Raw genomic sequence first — 24,257 nt, forward strand, 5'->3', positions numbered from 1 at the left:
CGGCCCACCCCGATCGAGCCGCACCTTCCCTCAGCCTTACAGCCTCCTCTGCCATGTAAAGAGGTGATCAAAAATACAGAAAAAGAAGCTTTATTTCTTATTGCAAATATTATTACATGCACTTTCAAAAATTAAAATTCTTTTTATTTAAACATCTCAATAGCATCTTGTCAGTTTGGAGGCAGCAAAGAGTAACAGACATTTTGAAAAGCATTTACAAAAATACATTGCACAAAGTCCTATCTTACTTTTTTTTATTTTTAAAAAATAAGTTAGTGTTATTCAAAATATTCCCAGCCCCGGCTACCTAACTTCAATTTACACAGGATAATTCTAATTTTAAATACGTAACCTGTAATATGAAAATGCCTGTACATGTGTAATCTGGCTCCTCTGCATAGGCCGTAGGTTCTGTCTCAGCTCAAGTGAAAAAAAAAAAGTTTTGCACATGGCGACTTTTGTTTTTAAAAACATTCAAGGACTGTTGTGCAACATACATAACTCTAGTCAGAAAACCAGTCAGCAGTTTGATGTGTTAACAGTTCATGTGTAACTATAAAATGCATTAGAAGAATAAGAAAAATTCTGCATACAAATGCATTTTAGGAATTTTTCCAAGAAGTATTTTCAAAGTAGCAATTCTAAGTAAGGGGTGCAACAAGCGGTTTCATCTCATTCTATACAGAAATGTTGCTTGTGAAAGCAAGACATCACTCTAATCTTATACCCCACTAAGGTTCCTGGGGAGGATTTAAAAAATGCCCATACATTTATTTAATGCAGCAGTACCGAGCACAAGTCCCACTTGTAAATGTGAAGCAGTGAGATTCACTTCAGTCTTGTTTTCCTGTACACATTGCATTCTCACAGTCCAACATTTACTGAGTGTAACAGTGAACAAGCCTAAGGAATTCTTGTCCCAAAGAGATCGCTTTTGACAAATTAACTGCTGTATACTAATGTTTACCAAGCAATTTAGCAGGCATATCAGCTCTGATCCAGTTAGTCAGTGCATCAAGGTCAATTTGGAATTAACACAAAAGAACAAACTGGCCAAGTTGCTATGGTAAAACCCCCTAAAATAACTTATTATCCCTGACTTTTAGAGCAATTCACAGCCACAAATTACAGTTAAGCATTCTCAGTCGCTGGTGTTTAAACTAGTTTTGGTTGTGTTAGCTTTCCCTGACAGTAATATTTATTATATTCAACATGTATCAAAGAAGCCCTTTTGGATCTACCAAAAAGGTCAAAACCAACGGTCAGTTGAAGGACACCTTCAGCCAGTCAGTGTTTAAAATGCACCAAAGGTTTTGGCTTATGGTGCCAACCTTGCAGAAGTATGCAGTTAAGTCCCAGATTAAAAAAAAAACAACCAACAACTAAAAACCCAAAAAAACCCCACCAGATTCCTAGTTGCAGAAAGTATGGTTTATTCTTTTAAAAAAACCCTATACATTCATCTGTAATAAAATAGGTGGCACTTATTTGCCAACTGGGCTTTACGAACCAGAGTAGTTTGCATGCATTACTTCTCTCAGCATGAACACAAAAATGTAGAGCTAACTGGCAATTACAACTGAGCATTAGAACAAATACAATTTAGTTTCTATATAGTTCTGCTGACGGTCTTCCGCCTTTATCAGAGGATCAATAGTTCTGCAGTATATATCTTGCAGCTTCATCCTTTAAAGATTCCAGTGTTCTAGGCTTTCCGGTATATACAAACAGAGAACAAAATGTACAACAAAAAAACCAATGCTGTAGTGTAGGAGATTATTCGGCAGGTTTCCCATGCACTCTGAACCGATAAAGGCATGTATATTTTTCATGTCCCCAGTTAGAAAAAATTCTTAGTTCCACTATTTGGAATGTCTTTTCACTTTTCTCCTGGAGGAGGAAAAAGCAAACATACAAACCAGAGTTAGGCTTCCAGTATAAACAGGTGCAACCGAAGTTGCTTTCTTATTCTGCAACTACCAACTTTTATTAATAAAAACTAAGTCACACTTTGGGAGCTTTCTGCCACTTTGAAGAGAACCTTCCTTGCCCTACTAGTTATTTGTGAAGGGAGTCAGAAGCAGCATGAAACAGACTCTTCATATGACCATTTGTGTCAGATAGCACAAACCTTTCCACCCTTCTAATCTATTTAGACCACAGATTTCGAGGCAGATGAGGTTGATACTTTCTACCTCAGTTTCCACAATGCCCAGCAGGTAACAAGGCTTTTTTCCTTCACTGCTCATTGTGCCCTACCATAGAATGCAGGAGTACCTTTCTCCTGACATTTTTACCATCCAGACTTACCATCACTGGAAACATCTGCAGTGGTTCCCCTTCTTGATCATAGACATACTGTCCAAGAAGCGTGCCGTCTTCTTGATATTCATCATCTAGACCCTATAACAACAGGATAAAGGTTTTTGCTTCCGTCAAATCTGAAATCCAATCAAAACCAGAAGCATGTCTGTTGAACCAAGTATCAACAGACAGCGCTCAGATCTGTCAAACCAGGATCAGAATGTTCCCCCTGTCACTTGATGCTTGTTCAGGCATGGCTCTGTACTTGAGTTTCCTGCACTGCAAATAGTTGTGCTATGTTTATACGTTTTCATGGTTAAACCCTTTAATTTCAATGGCAAAGCCACTATTATAGCATAGTGTACAATACAAACTGCTAACAACAAACAAGAATGAGAAAATATCAAGGTTATGAACAAGACAGAAGTCAAGATTCAGATGCTTGCAGATCATCTGACAGCTTAAGCATTTAAAAGAACTGGATAGAAAGTTCTCAGATGCCACAGCTATGCTGATATATAGCCTGTGGTGTTCTGTTTGGCTAACTGTGATGCTAGCTACAATCAATGTAAGAAAAGATTTAAATCACATCATAGATAAAGCAAACAGCCAAAATGGGGGCAGGGCGAGGATGGAACAGTTTGAGAAAACTATACCAAATTAAAAGCCACCATCTCCCTCCAAAAATGTTTACTACTATATAAAGCAAGAGAAAAGAAAAAACTCCCCCCAAATTAGTTTAACACTTCTTATTCCTAATCTCAAAGCTCATTAAAGAAGTGTAAGCAATTTTAAGAGCAATGACTGAAAAGGCTTATCTTTTTAGCTTTGCCCCCTCGTGTCATTCTTTTCCAAGATAAGTAACACATCTTTTACACATACAAACATCAGCTTAAGTTCAGAGACAGACTTACATATACTGAAAAATTCTTAGGAGCACTGGTAATATTTCCTGTTGGTGAAAGTGTTTTTGGTATGTGTTCCACTGTAAAGGCAGTTGGATAGATCTTCATTGAAAGTTTAACTACAAGATATCCCGGTGACCCTCTGAAAGCCCAGCAGTTTCCTGGATGTATGTCCGGCTAGAGAGCAAGATGGGACACACCATAAGCGTTTTGTAATTATTTTTTTCGTAATAAGGAGTTGTAATGAATCCTGGATTATTATGGACAGTCTTAGGTAGCAAGTGGCAGAATATAATCCATTTGGTAGAACTCTTCAGAAAGACAGCATATCCACCTGAACTACCAGAAATGTTCTGAAGATCCACCTTGAGATTACTTCTAAACAGGAACCCTCCCAGTGCTCACTCTGCAGCAGTCCAATGCACCACCCAAGCCTCCTATAAGGGTCTTAATTTAGCCAGAGTAGGACTTCAGCAGTGCCCAGCAACCAGAAGAATCCCACTCTTGGGAACATAGTTCAAAGTACCCATGCCCCCCAGTATATTACAGACAAACATCCAGCATCCAAAAAACAATCCAAACCACTTAACACAAAATAACATTGCTGAATTTGTTTACTCAGCCTTTAATTACCTGAATTACCACTCTAGGAGACTGAGACATGTACCACAGAGGGATTCCAAAGAGGCTAAATAATGCTGTTTTGGTCTCATAGGTTTCAGAACAGCGAGTACTCACAATGCTGCCACCTAAATAAAGATGTATCAGGTTAGCAGAATTACTCATTTCTTCCTGAAGACTTTTAAGGCACAGATTTGTACAAAGAAAAAAACATTAAAAGGTATTGTTAGAGTCTAGTAGTTTTCTGGGGATACAATGCTTCTATCAAGTACAATGTTATTTTTAATGTGTCTTCATTTTAAGATCTTTAGTAAATACTACACAAATAACATGAGTAGTAAAAACAGTGTTTCCTCTCCTAGTTACCTCCAGATTCCAAGGCAAAATCCACCATACCAATCTTGTCTTGAGAGTACAGTTTCAGTGCATTGTTTACAATAATCTGTACTTGCTACAGATGTACACATAGAAGAAAAAGAGAATAAAAAGACAGATTTTAATATCAAGTGATAGAATTATTGATATATACACATCTATGAGATGCATCAAAAAGATTTAACACACAGTTCTGGGATGCTGCACTCCCATCACAAGTCTTTGAAAGCCTCAAGACAGAGGCCATTTTTAATGCATGGTTGTCTGTCTTAAAATACAAACTCCTACTGCATCTAGACTGGTGTTTTCTTCAGAAGTCACATTCTTTCCCTCACCTTCCCAAGACCCTGAGCTGCATTTATTTGGTATACTTGTTTCTTGGGAATTCTTGAATTTTCAAGATCACGTAATTTGAAAACACACATTCGCAACAACCAATGCTGTAAGAATACAATTGAGAAAAGAGTTTTCTGTATTTCTTCCCATTTCAATTAACATTCCTGACATCTCTTACAATCGTTACCATTTATACTGACAGGCATGCTCCACAAAATGCCTATGAAAGGACTCTTTACAGAACTTAAAACTCACTCACCGCTTCTGTGATTCCAGAAATCCCTGCATTAGTCACAGCATTTGTTACTACTTCAGATGTTAGTTTTTGGTTTGTAACAGACATATGGAGAGTAATATTCTTGAGGATTTGAAACTCTAGATCCTGCAGCAAAGTCTGCAGATCATTTTGGCTCACAAAATTGGACATAAGCCATTGGAGAAGCGATTCTGGAAAGTCTTCTTGTTGATCACCAAAAAGCATTAGCTTGACATATTCTTTGACCCATGCGTCTACCTAGTAGAAGCCATTAACAAATACAATAGAAATTACAAGTCTTTATAAAACATTAAATAACACTACATACTGTAACAGGCACATGTGAGATCAACATATACATGGAGCACTATACAGAAGCCTAGCTTTCACATGTGTTTTAACTACATTAACTTACACAGGAAAAGTAGACCAGTCAGGTGTGCAGAAGAACATACAGGAAACCTGGATGCTTCATCAGTTTGGTTGAACAAGACACACCTAATTAAGCCCGAGCAAACTATGCAGTATACATTAGTAAGTCTGACTAACACTTCAGAATAAAAAGTTTACTGCAACAGTTCAGAGAAGGCACTGTGGCAACTCTTAAGGGGAGCAGTGTACTTGTTAGGCCTAGTTAAGCAAGTTGGTTAATCACTCACTCATGGTATGCCTTAATTCCATACACAACAACTAGATCACATTTGAGCGTTATCAGAAGATGGTATTTTAATCAAGTTGATAATCTTGTATTAACACTTACTGTTGTATTTTGTTGACTACATTCTAGCCAGACCTTTTATAAATGGCTTTTAAAGAATTTAAGCGTGACTTTTTAATACAACGCTCAGACAGCAAACCTAACTTGCTTTTACATTGTTTCTTTTCCACAGGTTAGCAAAATACATCAGTAAGACCAGCAAAGTACTGTACACAGAGCTACTATCGCACTGTATCTTAAATGCAAAAAACCCCTGCCATTCTAGAAAACAAGTCATAAACTTTTGTCTATTCAAATGTTATGCACCAATGGAAAAGTTCACAGTACCACTACATAAAATGCTACCATTCTTTATGAGTACTGCCCCCGCCTTACTTACTGCACTGCATTTCAAGAAAGTTAGTGAACAAAACCAAGTAGTGAGAAGTTTTACTGGGACAGTTACAGAACCTACTTTTTCAGGAATGACATCCAGTTTCTCGCAACTTGTCTTCACACTTTCCCCAGTTAAGAGCTCTGATTTCATCTGAGTCAACTCTAGTTCCAGCTTTTTAATTCTGGACAAAAGCTGATTATGTTCATCATCATCTCTGATAAAAGCAAGGAGCAAATAATCAGCAAAGAGTAGTTTGAATTGTTCCATCAAATTCCAAAGGTGTGAGAATGTATTTGTTTAATACAAAGCGCTTTCTAGTTCCATTATTCACTGTGACAGACATTGTGAGCTTGCAGTTCCTTGAGAATGTTACTGAAGGGGTACTTAGGATTGATATAATCGAAGAAAAGTATTTTGCAGTTGTGGACAAACCCAGCAGTGATGACTTCAGAATATGACCAGGCTGACCATTAATAACTCAAACACATATAGAGATTTTGGGGAATTTAAGCGTTCTGGCAAACCAGTCAAACTTTATTTGCATGAGTTTGCCACTGGTTAAAGCAAGTTTCAGGCTACCTTACTTAAACCAGAGTAACTTTAGAGGCAGGTGTAGAGTTGAGCTTAAGTAGCAGGTCACAAACGACCAACATAGATCAGCATTCAGCACATGCTATGGAAAAAGGTAGCAGCCAGCCATCATTCTAAGGCCATTTTAAATTTAGATCTAATTTAAATGACAATTCACAAGTAAGTGTTTTTCCTCTTCCCAATGGGGAAACTACTTAATTAAGTGCTGCAGTTTTTGTCCTAGTATTACACAGTACATGAGTGGAAAGTAGTACAGCTGACAAGCAAGAGCTGAAGGTTAGACCTGATACAATTCAAGAATTTAAATATAAAGCCTATCAAAAGTAGTTACTGTATACTTCACTAAGAACCTGAAGAAAAATTCTAATGCACTTATAAGAGGATGAGAAGTCACTCGTTCTCCAGCACTATTACGAACAGCTTTCTCTAGTAAAAAAAAATAAAATAAAATGTAGGTTTGCTCACACACTTAAAGTGGGACTTGTGCCGATGTTCAGCACCACAGTTAAAGTCCAGTGTAAGACAAATACTCTTGCTGATGATACAAACTCTTAAGGTTGGTTAACTGACAGAAAGGATTGTTATATTTCAAAGAAGAACATGCATATCCCCATCAGTTAGCATCAGGACTGAAAAAGCAAAATATATTTGAAAAGTGCTTATACCTCACTGGTTTTGCTTTGGCTGCGTCAAGCTCCTTCTGGATGTCCTAAAAAATACAAAAGTTAGTTTTAACATATACAAAGAAACACAAGTGACTGAAAAAAGAATAAATAATGTTAAATGAGAGATTCTAGCAACACTCATACAGGACTGTGTCCCCACACTTATGTTTGTGCCTCTGTAGAGTTAAGATTTTATTCCAAATAGAACCTGCCTCATTGGTCAAGTAGTAATTTTTAAGCTTTGGACTGAAACCCCCTCCAAGAAGGGGAGGCAAGAACACAAATTAATTTTGAGACTTAAAGAACTGTAGTAGCTAGAGTAAAACAAACCGGGGTTTGGGATAAAATAAACTAAGGGAGTTTTTGTTTGTTATCAATGGGTTACAATTAATACAAACAGAACTTTCAATACCTTGGATTCAGTAGAGAGTTTTCCAAGAAGCTCTTCCAGTGTCAGGATGCGCAACTGATGTTCTTTATGTAAAGCCAGGAAGTCAGTCTTGAAAAGAAGGGGAAGAAAAAGGTGTTGTATTTTCTTTTGGAGTACAAAAAGCAGAAATGATATTTTCTACAAAGCCTAATTTTAATTTAATTCTGTGAGTGCTTAAAGTGATTTATCCTATAGGTAGTGTGAGAAATTATAGAATCTGTAATACATATGAAGACCAGATTCAGCAGTAGTAGGGGTTATACAGAGGGAAGTTTACCACAAACCCCCTTCTTTGTTACCAGTCCTTCCAATAGTCTTCTTTCTCTGTATGAAAACAGCATTAAGTCCAGCTGCTTTTCAGAAATGTAAGATTCTACTTTAGACCACCTATCCGGAATTAATTCTTGTCAGCAATACCAAAGGAGAAACAAATGCCACTGACTACTCCCTGGAACTTACTACCTATCAGTTAACTCTGTAACAGGAAAAGAATCCTAGAGTCAAATTGCTAATAGTCTGCATTATTAAAACAGAATAATTATATCAGTATCAAAAAACATCAATAACTGTCTTACCTTTTCCTCCAGTTCCTTGTCTTTAAGATGCTGACCCACCACATTTTTAATTAGCTTCAGTGTTTCACTTTTGTCGCTCATCTGGGCAACCTGATCTTGAAGATTACGAAGTAGAAGCAAAACTTTGCTATATTCTTCATCACTGTGATGGCATCTGTCAGACATGAATGCTACCTGCTTCTCCAGCTGACTTATACGACCAGCATCAAAGACAGTCATGGTATCCTAAGGTATGAAGATATTTTTAAAATATATAAAAATCAAGACATTTATTTACATGACTCTTGTGTATCAAGTAGTTATTGCAAAATATTGAAGACATGGGAGTTAAGAGGTCTTGAAAGATATGGAAGGTCTTCCCTAGATGGCTTGCTCTTACCTTTGTGCAACCTCCAGAGTGAGAAGAATCAGCCTGCGGTTCAGGAAGATGAGTGTAGTCATCTGTTCTCCCTATTCTGTCAGTTCTTGTCCAGCTCAATGAAGGTAATAATGAAATGGAGCCACCAAACCCCCAGAACCCTATACCTGGATCAGAAACAAAAAGCACAAAATCTCCCTTACGACTGCTTATATCTAGAAATAGTCATCTTAAGGACACAAGCTACCTTAAGTTTGCAAGGTAGATGTCACACAATGGACACTACTCCAGTCTAAATGACTATCAGCATGATCCAGCTTGAAAATTAAGTCCAGAACTCAAGACTCTTAGGGAACATCCGTCAGTACCACTCACACAGTCATAAGGCAAGCAACTTGTGCTTATATATCATGATATAGCCTAATTCTCACACCACTGCTTCCCTGGAACCTAGATCTCATTTATTGATTAAGACAAGCCTTGCTCACTGAAGGCAGATGTAAATACTGATTTTTATCTCAATGGAAAATATCCTGCCTTATACCCTACTTACCACATTGCACAGTATCTAATAAAAGTTGGAGGAAACTTAGGCTTCCGTGGAAACAATCTAGCATTTCAGAAAGATTCCACTTATTTTTGCAGTATCTTAGTGAGAAGTAGCAGTATTTTCTACACAGGGTAACTTCTCCCTTTCTTATTCTCCCTAGTACAGAGGATTTTGAATGTCCACTGTAAGTTTCTGAGAAGCTTCATCTTCTCCCCAAAGTAGCTACAAGTTATTCAGGACATGCCAAGACATGAAACTGCTTTTCAGAAATGGCCCAGCACTTTTGGTAAATATTTTAAACTGAGTTTGTTTGTTTCAAAGTAGACAGCTGGCCTGGAACACTGTCAACTAACTAGTCTGAATAGCAGTATTTTAAGCAACTAAAGTATGCGCTAGAGCAAAGGAAAAACTTAAGATCGGTAGAAGAACTTAACCACACCTACACGGAGATTGACAATAATCAAAGCAATGAATACACAGCCTACTCTTTCTGACATCATTGCTATTCTTACAAAGGAAGGCAAGAGAAAATTACTTCAGTGCATTTACTTACTCACCCACGCTCTGTCTAAAGAGCCCTATGAAATTAATTCAAGAGTATTTCTTTCACAGCAAGGTGAAAGCTCACTGACTTGTCAGTACTTTGAAAGGTTCAGTTACTGCCCTGCTCCCAAACTTGCTCTTTTTTGCTTCTGCATCTTCTTCATAAACCAGAAGTTCAACTACAAATGCTACTTTGGAACAACTCTAGTAAAGATACACCAATTTGTACTATAACTAAACAATTCCCATACCTAGTAGAAAAAGGAGTGGGATAAGAAACAGTAGCAGCTTGTAGGTCTTCGGAAGGCATCTAGAGAAAGAGAGAGGAAAGTTTAAAAGAAAAAAAATACATCACATGCTATTGTTTTATAAACATGACTGAGTAAATAATTGGCTCACAACATTTTTTCAAAGGATACACACCTTTTTAGAAGAACCACCTTGAGCAAAGACATCAGAGTAACAAGTTGATACCACCTAGTTCTAAGCAAACTGAACATGCCAGAAGCTGCCCTCCCTAGAAAACAAAAAGTGGTAGTGTGAAATGTAATTACTGCGGCACACATTCAACGAAGCCAAGCAGAGGGACATGCAACTGTGGACAAGAATACATTGCACGGCAGAGAAATGCATGAGTACAGGCAACACATGCAGCTTACTAACATCTAGATATCACAAGTATGACAGCTTTATAACATCAGCTACTCACAAAACCAACAGCCATGCAAAAAAAGGAAAATGCTCATCTGTTATAACAATGCTATCTTGCTGGAAAGTCAGTGTTAGTGCTTGAATTAAAAGTTACCATGCACTGAAGACCTCAGTATGTTTCAACAAATGCACAGATTAGCAGCATCAGTTTTTGCTAAGAGAAGTACTAGGATAGGAAGTGACTACCAAACACACCCCATTATTCTTGACACCCCACATTTTGTACTAATCACGCACTAATTCCCTCATGAAATAGTCTGGTTAGTCTCCCATTATGCCTGTGAACAGAAATATACCCTCTCATTAAGCATATTTTGGTCAATAAAGTGAAGTAGCACATGCATATCAAGATACAAAAGCTATGGCATAAACATAGCTGAATTAGTGCAAGCCACATACTGCAGATTCCTAGTTTGTCAAGAAGAACAGGCAATGCACACACACAGATTAGGATAGTAACCTGGAGAAAGAATGGCCAGCCAAAGTAGAGACAACACCTTCTGAGAAACAAGCCATCCCGTTGCTCCCACTGTTCGCAACACGTGAAGCATAAAGTAACCTAGATCATAACAAATTAACTCTATGTGGTAACATACATAGATGCGCTTAAGATTCTTTTGCAGTATGCATTAAAAGACTCAATCCCCTGCCCATTATGTGTTCTGCATAATTTTAAACCATACCTTCCAGTAATCTACAAACTTGGTTCTTCACAATTTAAAAGCAAAGCCAGCCACTAATAAATATGAAGCCAAGTAAAACCATGACAATTTAGAAACAAAATTCTCATGTATACACAGGATGAACAGCATCTGTGCAGTTAGAATATCACTTTTCCAAAATTAACAGAGTTTACGTTCTGTAGCACGTTTAACAATGCCATGCTAAGCATAATAAAGAATAGCAAAAAAAGTTCTACCATAAAAGTTTTAAGCACATCATTACTTTAAAAGCATCTTATTTGTTCCAAATTATACATGGACTTTGTTATCCAGGTTCATGTGTAGAAGAAGGAACAATAAAATTTTTAAAATCCTAGTGAAAGAATTCAATAATGATGCCTATGAAATATTAATAATAGAAAGCATTTCCTACTAGAACTTACAAGCAGTAAATTTTCATTAAACTGAATGTTCCCAAGACTCTTCAGTATGTCAGTTTTGCATGTGTTAAAAAAAACCAAAACCAGAGTACAGTGGGCTGTAACCTAAAGCCCACTGAAGCCAACAATTACTATATCCAAGACTACAACTGTTTGTTCTACAGAACAAACTAGGTAGCATACATTTAGAAAATAATCCTACAGTTTTAGATTAGCAAATATGTCTGGGTTAATCTGAGGGATTATAGATATACCAACCCAATATTTTGCAAAGCATTTAGGTGACTCGTGTCTCAAATCATTTTCCTTTGCTGAATAAAGAGCACTCAACAGATTCTTGATGCCTCTGTCATTCAAGCTAGGGAACGCCCATCTCACAAGGAAGATTCTATCCCTATATAAGATTCCTGTAAAAATTAACTATCACTAGAACAAAAATAAAATGTTAAAGCCCCTTTATTTGAATAATCTGCATACCAATACCTCATACCTTGCTTTCATTTAAAGGCAGTTTTTCAACCTATCAAGCTTACAGATTTGCCCGAAGTGCAATAAATTAACAATCTGACTTGTCCTTTCTAACATTCAGGGTGCATGCTGTCTCCATACCTTGCTTTTACTAATAGGTAAGCAGTCTGCCAAGCTTGTACAAAAGCCAGTATCAAAGCAAGAAGTCAAAAAGGTGTTAATTTTATAGACACTTTACACTTTTAATCTACTTTAGGGAGAGGTGAAGGTAGAAAAAAAACACAAAACATTATGTATGATTAACATCATGAGATTGCAATGCAAAATAAAAGCAAAAGAAAAAAGGTCCAAGTCAACCTGCATAAGAAAAGGTGTGCCAAATGGTCCTTGCTACCCTTTTAGCCCATGAGGATTGCATGTGGTCTGTGGTGTATATTTCAAGATGTTTCTTCCCCTTACAGTCATCACCTGTTGGTTATGGTAACAGTCAATTAATGGGACAAAGCCAGGACCAAATCAAGATTGTCACAAGATAGCTTGAACAATTCTATTTCATAGTATCAGTTATCAAACCACAAAACACTAAGCAAACTTCAGTGGAACAAAACTTCTTGCTGACATACTCCAGTACACCAGGCAATCACCATTCTTCCCCCTACATCTAAGTTGCAAAACAAACATCTACTTTGTAGCTTCCAAAGCATCATGGGGCATCTGGTATTACATTACAGCAACAACCTGTGGTACAACCAAGGCTAAAAGACAACATCAATCATTACACTTACATATTGATTCCTCATTTACACCAAGATGGCTATCTTCTCTGTAAAACTCCTTTACATTCATGCTTCCACAGTAGTCTGAGTTAGCTGCAACACATTCAAAAAGCATACAACGAATGCAGTTCTCAAATTCAAAGCCTTTTCTATGGGCATATTTTAGCTAAAACTGGCTTGGTTCACAATTAAAGCCAGGTTACTCACAGAAAACCTGAAATATTATCAAGGAAGAAGCCTACTGTGTGCAACTACTTTTTCTTGTTTAAATAACAGGGGGCTTTTTGGTATTTAATATTCTGGTTCTTTTCATAGCAAAGTTCGTCAAAAACCCGCACACCCTAAGTAACAACACGTCAAATCTTGAGTCCCTATTCCCATCATTCTGTCAAAATGGCCAACCCTTACATCTTTGTGTTGGTTTTATCAGAGATCTTAAAAGACAGAAGAGAACATTTGCAAGTAGCAAGGCAACAAGGCAGAAAGAATGGGAGAGACCAAAGTTTTATTGGCACAGAAAAATCAGTTATCTGCTGCCTATGGCAGTTTATCTTCACTCGTACAGTATGTATTATGGAAGAGAAAGCACCAAAGAAGAATCAAAATGTTTTCAGGGAAAACAAGATGTGCTTTAGAGTAGCGCAGTGATGATGGCAGTTTTAGTTTTGCAAGAACAGATCTAATCAAGTCATAAGTGCACAGTAGGCTTTAACGTAACAAGACAGTCAAAACTAAAAGACATGGAAAAATTAGGATTGACACTAGCACACTGAACAGGTTTTAAAAATCAACTTAAGTTTCTTAATTTAAACGTTACCTTCTACCACTTCCTAGTAAAAACCAACATGTGAATCTTAACTATAACATATCTCTCATACATTAATCTTGATACTTCCAAAACAGGGAAAGTATGAAAAGGGTAGCACAACTGAGATGAAGAGTAAGAGAGGGAGAAAGACAGGAGCCAGCCAAAAGACTAGAAGAAAAAGAGCACCATAGTGCTGAAGATGAAGTCTGTAAGAAAAAGCCCAGCAATATACACACATTAGCTTTGTGTGGAGACCAAGGAAGACAACTGAAAAGGTACCTTTAAATTCATAACCCAGCTTCAGCAAAACCATTTGAAATAGTTGCACTAACAGTGATGCAAAAGATGCCGTAGCATGTTTGACCGATCGTAGAATCTTACTCATGTAGAAATAGGCTCCTCCTAATGAAAAAAAGTGTGAATACAAATCATTCACCTACATAAAGATGTACTTCTATTCCATGGTGGTTATTAGCTTATGGAAGAATGAGGACAAAGCATGGAAAGCCTTTGTTTAGCCAGGAATATAAGTCTGGATGTATTATGTATTACAGCAAAGCTTTCCTAAGAACTACACATCCTAGGGAAACTACCTTCAAGACAGAATGTATGACTTCAGCAAGAATACCTTTTCTTAGTGAGAACTAAGAACTCTAAACAGCTTACAGAACTCAGGATTTCTCGATGTGAGCTGTAGGTACTGACTTGGTGAGTCAGAGCTCCAAAGAGACAAACTACATTCTTATTTTGGATTTAAAAGGGTGAGGACATTTCCCCTTCTCTGCCTTTATACTGGAGAAAGTTACTACAGTGGTCTGCCTCAAGGGCTAGACACACACACACACTTCTTCAGAGCCATGGGTACAAAGCTACAATCCACCATACTGCTGCTTTCCTAGAATCAGCCATACTCCAAACACCTGCCATGATTATGTTCTTTTCCTGCCCCTTCAAGTTTAATCCAAACTGCTGCACTAAAGCTCCAAGCAATGTACAAAGATTAATTCCTTGGAAAACTCTCATACGTGAATACAAAACTCAGGAGCACAGAAAACATTTTTCATGCAGTGCCACTTTAATAGTTTATTATGCCAAGCCAAAAGAATTCCTACCTGTGCTACATGTTATCCAAAAAGAAATATTTGCCTCAAAGCATTTAAAGTCACACCTTATAGTTCAAACAAACTGACTTGCTACTGAAAATGTACTTCATTCAGGAATAAGACACCTACAGAATCCCAGAACTGGTTCCTTTCTAATTCAAAGATGCTCAAGAAACAACTTCTTCATGGTAACTGAGGACTACCAACAATCAGGAAATTCAAGACACTATGCACGTGGCAGAAGGCATAGCCAAGACACCGAGGACAAGATTGCCTTAGAAAGGCAGAACCTTTTTTTACAGCAGATTCATTTGGTTTTGAGCTTTAGGAACATAGTCACTAGGAAGTATATTTGGAATCATATGTGTGACAGACACAGATAGATCTGATACCAGATTAGGAGACTCATGATTAGTGCTGCTTGTAACCACCCATTGTGTTCCAAATCAGTCTGGAAAAGTAACTTCTTAAGATATGACAGCATCTTCACTTTGAAATGTTTAATTCCTACAGCAGCATTGAAAAAAAGTTGATAATCATATATCAGAAGATGACAAGTACATAAAGTTTCAACTGACACAGAAAAAGGTATTTCATATAAGCTGATACCTAGAATTTAGTTATTGCTAAATTTAGCAGGGCAGAAAAAGTGCTTGAATGGAAAATGCATCAACTGTATACCATCCTGCTATCCAGATAAAACACAAGAGAAAGTAACTTACTATATGCGTGTTTCCTGCTCCGATCCCTAGAGTAAATTGTGGAAGATGGCACAGGAGAAGCTGAGTGTGCTGTGAGAACCTCCTTTCGTTCAGAAAGCATGCTGCAGCCACTGCAAGTGTAGCCATTGATCATTGAGGTCTCTGCTTCTGTTGTTGCTACATCACCATTTCCCTGTATTGGTGCAGCATCACTGACTAGCAAAGCAAGAGTAAAAAACATTCAGTGCCTTGACATCAGTACTGCCATCACTAGTTACCATTAAATAGAATGCATCTGGAAGGAAAAGGGAAGTGTAGTTACCTTTAGGGTCACCTTCCTCATCAAGACCTTCAAAAGAAAAAGAAAAGAAAATTGTTCCCAAGTCCTGTAATCACCTATATCTGACATGAACTCAAATTAGAAGTCCCACTAATTTTAAGACTGCAAATAAAAGCCACTTTATGATTAGCATTTAATATATTTTGCAGTCTACTATATGACTAGACCCATCTATTCATACATTAATGTAGCAGGACCACAGTTAGTAAAAAGCATTCTACCAAGGAAGCAGCAGACAAAATAACATGAATGACAACCACACCTTTTCTTAGCTGCCATGTGACTTTAAAGCAGCTAATTACAAAGCTGACGCTGTTTCTGTTGCTTGGTAACTACTTTGGTACTACTGTATTTTAAGATCCTGTTTTAAGAGCCAGGTAATCTAAAGTTTAGAATGCATTCTTCTAAGATTGAAACAATTCTTTACATTAGGACTCCGGGATGGTCACGAGCATACTGACTAGAAAAAAAATAGTCTGAATTGGGAGATATACTAAGTTGTTGATCATCTCCTATTTTCCCCTTGAATGAAGAAAGCAGGTTCCAGAAAAGTATACTTGTATATACTTGCAAAACCAAACCAGCCAGCCACACACAAAAGTCCTCTCAGGAAATCCTGAAGTGCCACCAATTTGAAACTTTCAGATTAAGGTATGTTAACTCAAAACATGCTTCTGCCTATAAACAAACAAGAAAATGCTTTTCCTCTGGCTTTTCAAAGACCATTCTTTAACTACAGTGCTGTACGCACATTTTGAAGAAAGCAATGACAAGAGATAAATACTTCCATACAATTTTGTGATGCAACACCATGGATTGTATGTGTTTGCCTGGCATATTAACCTGACTGTGCAACACATCCTAATCATTTACTGGCATAGTCAACAAGTTTACACACTGGACGGTGAATTTACAGTAGGCATCTTAGCAAGCAGATATCTGCTACAAAAGTGTAAGTACATGCACATGTTTGGGGGCAGGATGGAAAAATGGGTGGGGAAAAGAGAGATGCAAACATCCATTTATATACACGAAACCAAACAGTTTTCACAATTTGATACAAGGAATAGCAGTCATTGCTTACCCCAGAAATGACCAACTTCTGTCCGCTCTTGAATCAAAGATTCATCCAATACATCCATTGATGAGTCACCGGCATGGCTATTGAAACTGCTTTGGCTAAAAATGGAAGAGCTGGATAGAGTTCTCCTTGGCGTTTGTCTTGCACTGCCAGATCGTTTATTTGTACTTCTGTGTTGCTTTGCCATCCTAGGAAACAAAGCAAAGTAAGACACAGAACTAAAGATGAAAATTTCTGTTTGTCTCTCATTTTATTAAATGAATAAACAGTCAAGGTATTTCAACACTGATGTGACTAGACAGACCAAATCAGGCTTAAAAGAAAATCCTCACCGTCAAGCACCTACACTTTTACAAGGAGTTCACTAAAAAACACATGCTGAACATAATTTTCATAATTTTCAAAGCAGTCAACACTGAGAACAAAGAATAAGACAGTAGGTAACCTGTGTTCATACTATTGTGATCAAACAGGAAGTCTCAAGACTCAAACCAAATAAATTAACTTGTGATGATAAAAATGCTTACTTGGAAGAATGTTCTCTGAAACTAAAGTTTCCGGCATAAGAGCTGTCACGAAGGGCATCATTTTGTGCCTCCTCTGATTTACTAAATCCTGCAGCAGCTAACCGTAAACTACGCCGTGACATCCTTGGTGAATCAAATACTGGATCTATTTTATTTTCAGTCTCAAAGTCCAAAGCAGATGAAGAGTAACTTGAGCTGCAGCAAAATAAGAACAGTAAAGTTAATAGGGGAATTTTCTCTTTAAACTTGGTAACAAACATGCCCTTCAAGCTAGTCTTAAGTTTTCCACTAAAAGCAGTTTATTCAGGGTTATGGAGCAATTCTCATAAGGTATGCCATGTAACCCAAATAATTCAGCAGTATGTAGATATTCCAGGTTCTCTTAAGCAATCTGTATTGCAAGTTTAACGACTGAAAGCAAATCACAGTTAGAAAGAAACAGCCACCATGGAAACCACATTTGAAGTTTAGCCAGAGCAAGCACTCATTACACAGCCTAGTTCTTTTGGGACCAGTTTGAGAGAGGAAGCCATTCATGCCAGTTTCTTCACCACGCCTAGCAGCAAATTAAAAATCATGACGCACTCTAAGTTACAGGGGAAAGATTCATTTTTAATCAAAATATTTGTTTATTTTTTGCCAGTTCCTTGTTTCGAGAACCAAAGATCCACATGCCGCACTACTCTGAACTTCCATCTCCCAACAAGTAGTAACTTCCCCCCCTTCAGGATACTTAAAAACTTCCCTATGTTAGCTATATTAGTTTAACTATCCTTACTTTAAAAAGTGTGTTTAAAACATTTTTTTAACTTCACACAAATCATCAGAAATATTTAACTCTGAACAAATAAAATTATGTTTAGAGTCTTTAATCTGTTTTTCTCTGGTTTATCCTACAGAGGCAAGTTTACATGTAGACAAGCTTCACATCATCAGCCCAGGAACCCAACACTTGGCGCTCTCAGAACCTCCACGGAAACTTAGAATGGAGAGGAAGCAGCAACACAAGGCACACACAAACAGATTGAACAGGAGCCAGTAAAAAACACATTTACTAAAACAGAAGTTTAGCCTAAAGCAGAATACTCATACTTACAATCAAAGCAAACATTCAGTCATGGAACTGAAAGCCCAGCTTGTTGTTAAGGGGTATCGTGCAGCAACATTATTGTGCAGCAGGAGGCCAAGTTCTAGAACCACTCAGCACCCAAAGTCTGAGCACAGCTTAAGACAAACCTAGCACACATTACCGTATACATTATATTTATTAATCCTTGCTTACATTTGGGTGGAAGGGGGAGAAGAAATAAGACAGAAGCCTCCTCACACGAAAACAGATTTAGCCTACATCTAGTCAGGTACAGAAGGATATAATTTTTACAGTTTTCAAAAATATTTAATTTAGCTTGCATTCTGACAGATGTGACGTGAGAACATGGGTTAAATACGGCTCCTCCTGTTGTTCATTCTGAAAGGGTCGGAGTCACAATAGTTTACTATTAAGTCCCTCCCTAAACAGTTGCTTCAGAACTCAGTTTAGCTATTTACACTTGTACTACGCATTTGCTTTCACTCTTCTTCACCCAATGTTTCTTACAGATACTCAATTCACAAGAACACAAAGTACATAGGACAAGCTAACAGCTGTGACCAGCCTCAATTTGTTTCTGTTTATGAACACTTGCTGTTATGAAGTAACTCAGTGAGCACTTATACCAATTTGGGTTGAATACGTATCTTGGAATCAGGCTCTACTAACTAAAAAAAGAATGGACTCTTTTCCTCTTAAAAAAAAAAAATGGGTTTCTTTCTTGCTTATGCAGGGTAATAATTATTTTCACACTGAATGTGAATTATCTGTCCTCTGTAAGCAGGACAGTATCTGGAAGTCTCCTAACTTGCCATCTCACTTTCCATACTTTGGAAAGCAGCCTTCTTTCTTCTACAGAAAAGACTACAGCAAACAAAAACCCCTGTCTTTCCTTTCACAGGACAGAAATAAACCTGTATGTTTATGATAATTCTATTCAATACATATGGCTAACCAAAAAAACAACTCAAAGATGAGATGCAATTAGCCTACACTCCTAGATAACTTGCACAAACAGTGCAGACTCTGGTTCCTTCCCCTGACAAAACAGCTCCCATGGCAGCTGGCAGATCTGCTGACGGGATCTGGTCTTACATTTCCAGCTTCCTAGCTATTACCTTGATACCTCCTTCACATGATGTCTACAGGATAAGACTGTCCTAAACTTCAATGAGTTAATTTTCAAGTTATATACTTATAACTGGAATGAGAATGAGGTCTGCAGATATTAGCACGCCTATAGCTTTGCCTGGAGGACCTTAAGTGTAATTTAATTTATAAGTATTCCTTGGAATGAAATGGGCATTAATGTTCTTGATTATTCAAGACAGCAACAGATTAATGCAGTACACCTAGAGAACTACAGCTAAACAGATGTCTCCTAACAAGGACGTAGACATATGATTAGTATCCAAGTGCTCATATGCGTTCTGACCAGGGCATTACTTATATAAACCGCAGAAGGCCACTACCTTGAGTCATTTAGCTATTACTTCAATCAGTCCCAGAACATATATAAAAACCCCAAAGGATTTTATTCAACTGTTTTGCAGAAAGTTACATCCCGATTTAGTGTCTGACATGGGGGGGGGCCGGTGGTGTGGTGTGCGTGTCAAACCAAATTCTTATCCAATTAAATCATATTTGTGAAAAGAAAGAAGTGTTAAAGGGACCCAAATTGACAAAAACAACTCAAAGGATGACAGTGACTAAAAAGAAAGATTAGCCTGAAAAGGGGGTGTAAGTTATATGTTGGTAAGTGGGTGAGATTCACAAGTTTGACTTGCATTTTGAAGAAGATAAAGGTTACTTGGCTATATTAGTTTAATGCTTTTCTGATTTGAGCTGGAGGAGTAAAAGCACCAAGCAGAAGCACTACAAACAGCTATGAACACAGTAATCCCAGGGTGCATTAATATAAATTCTATTAATAGGTCATAACCAATTCTATTAATAGCTCTGTGGTATCAAACTTCACTGTACTTCTTTCTGCAGTGCTACAAGCACTAGCCAATTTCTTTAAAGAAACTCACAGACAGATTTTATAAAGATTGAACTGTCAAAGGCAGAACAAGCCAGATCAGAATGCAAGCAAACAAATACAGGTGTGGGGGGAGAGGAGAAAAAATTAATTTCAGCATGAAAGTATTTCTGATTAGCAACTTTGCCTAACCCACCCTTTCCTCAGATTCTTCAAATATTGCTTGACCCAAGGTAGGAACAGCTACAAGAGTCTGCTCAAAAGACTGTCATTTACTCTCTTGACACCTTGAAAGCAGGTGGTGTACCAAGTAGTTTTCCCCCATTATTTTAATATTTGGAGCTTCACAGAATCTTTCAATAGGAAATTTTAAAGGAAGTGCTTGCTAATCCCTCCTTTCTATACAAGAAAGGATTACAATAAGTTAATTTCAACCAAGTTTAACTAAACTTGCCTTCATTAAGTCAGTTATTAAACTTCAGCTTATGCAGCTCTACCCATGCCTGAATATCTATACCTAATACAGTTTAACACAGCAAAATAGGAGGCCACAAAGCTTCAAGACTCATAAGTCTCCCTTTCCACAAAGGCCTCTTCCCAAGTTCTCAGTTGTGCAAAACAACAATCTTCGTCTATACAGGAAGTCAAACACTCCAACTGCCTTCTACACAAAACCCAGAGTCATAATGAACTATGATCCAGGCTTCAAATAGGATTTATCATTCTGCATCTTCCTTTCCTGGCAGGTTAATCTTTGTTCCTGTGGTATTCTCGTTCGCTTTAGTGAGAAACAGAGCTCTTACCCAACGAAATAGGAGGCAAAAAGGAAAACCCAGAGCAGAAGGGGTTTAACCCCAGATTAGTTTAAGCAAGCCACTGAACTTTACTTTGCTAAAACTCTTGGAAATACACATAAGAAAAAAAAAAGAAAATCAATAAATCAATCTTAATTTCTTAAGTTAATACTAAGACCTACTTATTCCCTCTTGTCTGCAAGAAAGATTAGTTGCTGTGGAGAAGATTATACAGTAGAACATACTAGTAGCATTTCAGACAAATAAAACAACTAAGGAAAAGCAATCAAATTAGATTACAATTTCACAGCTTGTGTTAAGATATGCTCACAGAGACTTAAAAATCACTATCGAAACAACCTGAAGAAACAAAGTATACTTTCATTGCTCACAGTGGGGAAGTTATCCTCTGTAAGAGAGCTAAAATATTTCAACCAATCTCAAAGGTAGTAGAGCTGTCTAAATAGTAACATAGTAGTGAATCTGCTGGCTGACTTAAGGCACATAAATCATCTTTTGTTGTCCAGCATGCCTTTTCTTGAAATTTCAGTCAACCCACTTGTATTTAACCAACATTTTACTGATGTTTTTCTAAAAGTTTGGGAAGAGTTGCAATTTAGTTGATAAAACATAAAACAAATCCCATTTTGCAACACTACTGACATCAGGCTATAGCCAAAAAAAACCCTCCCACAATCCCCAAGACAACCTGTCAACACTACAGTTCTGGAGTACACAAAAGCAAGAATATTAAGTTAGCCATCTCTTAACGCTACAGTTTTTGCAAACTTCTGTTTCATAGGCAAGAAGCCAAGTATTCCCCACACCAATTACTACATTTTAGTATACACTGAATACTTAGTAATAATTTACAGACACAGAATAGAAAAGCAATCTCATACTGCATCCTAACAAACAATTTTAGTCTTTTTAACTTAATATTAGCTACACCAGATAGCTCAGGCTCACTATCTATACCTGCTTCAAAATACATTTACTAATCTATCTAGCTTCTCCTCTTGTTAAGTCAGCAGCCACAATCTGCTGTATTAAGACTAAAAAACATCAAGTGGGCATCACAACATTTATTTTTAAAACATAACACAAAAACCAGCAAGCACATTACAGTAATTTTTAGAAAACCAAAGTGATTTAACAGAACCAGTCTAATAATAGTCAGTTTAATAAAAAGATACAAGAAAGACAAGTGCATTAGAATACAGATTTTACAGTCACATAACAGGCAGTTTTGCTAAAAGCAGTAATTAATATGTGACTTCCAGCCAAGTTCCGCACTAGTAGCGATGAGTGTGTACCAATCAGTGTTTTAAAGTGAAAATGGTGCCAAGTCGCAAAAGCAAGTGCACAAAAGTTACAAGACAAACCAGAAAACATCTAAGAATTTTGATGATGAATTTATAGAAATAAAACAGCAATTGTAACTAGGCGGAGACTAGTTATTCATAGCAACTAATAAACACTGAGTCATTATCTTAGTCATTGTCCTGTTCAACATGTATTCTTTCCTCCATTTAGGACACAGCAGTTATTTTCAAAACAGACTAGGTAAAAAGCATGCTTCTTCAAAGTCTACTTACCATGAAAGCTAAACTCTCCAGAATTAAGAACATTCAGAGAACATGCGGTTTCTCTACAAGAAGAAAAGAGTTCTCACCTGAGTGCATATGTATAGCCAGTGTTCTCTGGCAGACATTGGGGAGGAGTGTACATGTGTAGACGTGAAAAGTCCATGTTGAGTGTTTCAAATCATACTGTAAAAGGTGAAAATAAAGTAATGCAACGACTTAAAATTACATAAAGTCAATGTAGGAGCCCTTGCATTGTTCAGCCTGTGTTATGAAGTACTGAAATAAAAAAGGTACTGTTACCAGAAACATGGAGCTCTCAGTATGTCAGCAGTATTGCTGCTAGTGCTAGATATCCCTTATCATTACTGCATGAAGCTCAGTGTATTTCTGACCTCAACTTTCTTTATGATACTCTATTTTCAGCAATTTCCGAGTTCTCTGGAACATTACTGTGACACGAGCCAAGCTCTTACCACAACTACACTACAGCACTTCCACAGGAACTAAGTTAGGCTAGCACGTCCAGAAACTAAGCATAAAATTTTTTTTTTTAAAAAAAAAAAGTCTTGCTTTCAGAGAATCTCTTCGCGATGAGTTTTGCTTTGAAAGCCCACTGAGCAAAGCACAGGCTGTTCTGTGCCCCAGCAAAGCATAACAGAGATGAAATTTGGACTATAGGATAAAAGCTTTCTCAATCACTTAACTCTACAACCTCTGAATACTATCCATTACACAGTAAGGGAGTTTCCTCCATTTCACTTAGAGCTGTAATATTTGGTATTGGTTAATTTATTCCTGTAATAAAAACACTGACGCTAGCAGAAGAGCCAACTGCAAACTGAGTGGCATGGCTAGAATTAGGTACATTTTCCAGAGTGCCATGTGCTTCCAAAAAACCGAAACAGCCAAACTGAAACCACCCAACCAACACCTGTAAAAATTTCCATGGGGTCTTTGAAAGGTGTTACAGCTTTAGGAAGAAAATAAAACCTGATACTGTCATACCAAGAAACTTGCGGAGCTGCATGAGTGACTACTTGTGGTATTATGTACTATTTGAGTCCCAAGTTCAAAATACTTGCAGAAAACCTTGAAGTCTTCTCTGTTTTACTAGCCACAAGAAAAGTTCTGCTTTTTTAGAAAAAAAACCCTCTTTCATAGTAGCTTATTTGTGGTAGCCAAATCTTTGTTTATCCTGGATGTCCATGGTTAGCAAATCAGAATCCTGGCTATTTTCAGATTATCCACGGCTCCTGTTTCAGCAGCAGTAAAAGGTATTCCACACAACTGTGACGACGTGCCTAAATTAAGGTAAAAATATCCCTAGCTACACTTCAATTCTTATAATCAAAACATCAAGTATCTCATTTTGGAGATGCACTTGGCTATGCTGAAATAAAGACTTTTCATTTGTACATAAGAAATAGAGACAAAAAGCAAAGTCACAGGTACAGGTAATAGCAGCTCAAAAAGAAATTTGTTACTATATGGAACATTAAAATATTCTTAGCCAGTCCACCTGTAGCCTCCAAATCCTTAGGTCAATAAGATGGAAAGATATTTCCATTATTACTGAAGTTTCC

At 37.3% G+C, this 24,257-nt stretch overlaps 1 protein-coding gene across 14 annotated transcripts in view; it reads right to left on the bottom strand.

Annotated features, from left to right (window-relative positions):
* Positions 1-74: 74 nt before the first annotated feature.
* Positions 75-24,257, bottom strand: part of SUN1 (Sad1 and UNC84 domain containing 1) — a 33,217-nt gene continuing 9,034 nt past the window's right edge. For 7 of the 14 annotated variants that reach the window (XM_055708714.1, XM_055708711.1, XM_055708709.1 and 4 more), the window contains 22 exons: positions 22,761-22,857; positions 17,221-17,415; positions 16,697-16,881; positions 15,595-15,621; positions 15,294-15,488; positions 13,748-13,870; positions 12,670-12,753; positions 12,242-12,352; positions 10,775-10,873; positions 10,027-10,120; positions 9,855-9,913; positions 8,532-8,677; positions 8,153-8,377; positions 7,560-7,646; positions 7,148-7,191; positions 5,966-6,105; positions 4,801-5,051; positions 4,197-4,281; positions 3,843-3,958; positions 3,219-3,386; positions 2,311-2,403; positions 75-1,890 (listed from right to left, as the gene is read on the bottom strand). In XM_055708714.1, coding sequence (XP_055564689.1) covers positions 1,777-1,890; positions 2,311-2,403; positions 3,219-3,386; positions 3,843-3,958; positions 4,197-4,281; positions 4,801-5,051; positions 5,966-6,105; positions 7,148-7,191; positions 7,560-7,646; positions 8,153-8,377; positions 8,532-8,677; positions 9,855-9,913; positions 10,027-10,120; positions 10,775-10,873; positions 12,242-12,352; positions 12,670-12,753; positions 13,748-13,870; positions 15,294-15,488; positions 15,595-15,621; positions 16,697-16,881; positions 17,221-17,415; positions 22,761-22,837 — 2,718 coding nt within the window. In that variant the 5' untranslated portion in view covers positions 22,838-22,857 and the 3' untranslated portion in view covers positions 75-1,776. Of the gene's footprint in view, positions 1,891-2,310; positions 2,404-3,218; positions 3,387-3,842; positions 3,959-4,196; positions 4,282-4,800; positions 5,052-5,965; positions 6,106-7,147; positions 7,192-7,559; positions 7,647-8,152; positions 8,378-8,531; positions 8,678-9,854; positions 9,914-10,026; positions 10,121-10,774; positions 10,874-12,241; positions 12,353-12,669; positions 12,754-13,747; positions 13,871-15,293; positions 15,489-15,594; positions 15,622-16,696; positions 16,882-17,220; positions 17,416-22,760; positions 22,858-24,257 lie in introns of those variants that run through there. The other 7 variants (XM_055708719.1, XM_055708718.1, XM_055708717.1 and 4 more) reach the window with 7 other exon arrangements.

Source organism: Falco cherrug, chromosome 4 (assembly GCF_023634085.1).
Source record: "Falco cherrug isolate bFalChe1 chromosome 4, bFalChe1.pri, whole genome shotgun sequence".
NCBI classification, from domain to species: domain Eukaryota; kingdom Metazoa; phylum Chordata; class Aves; order Falconiformes; family Falconidae; genus Falco; species Falco cherrug.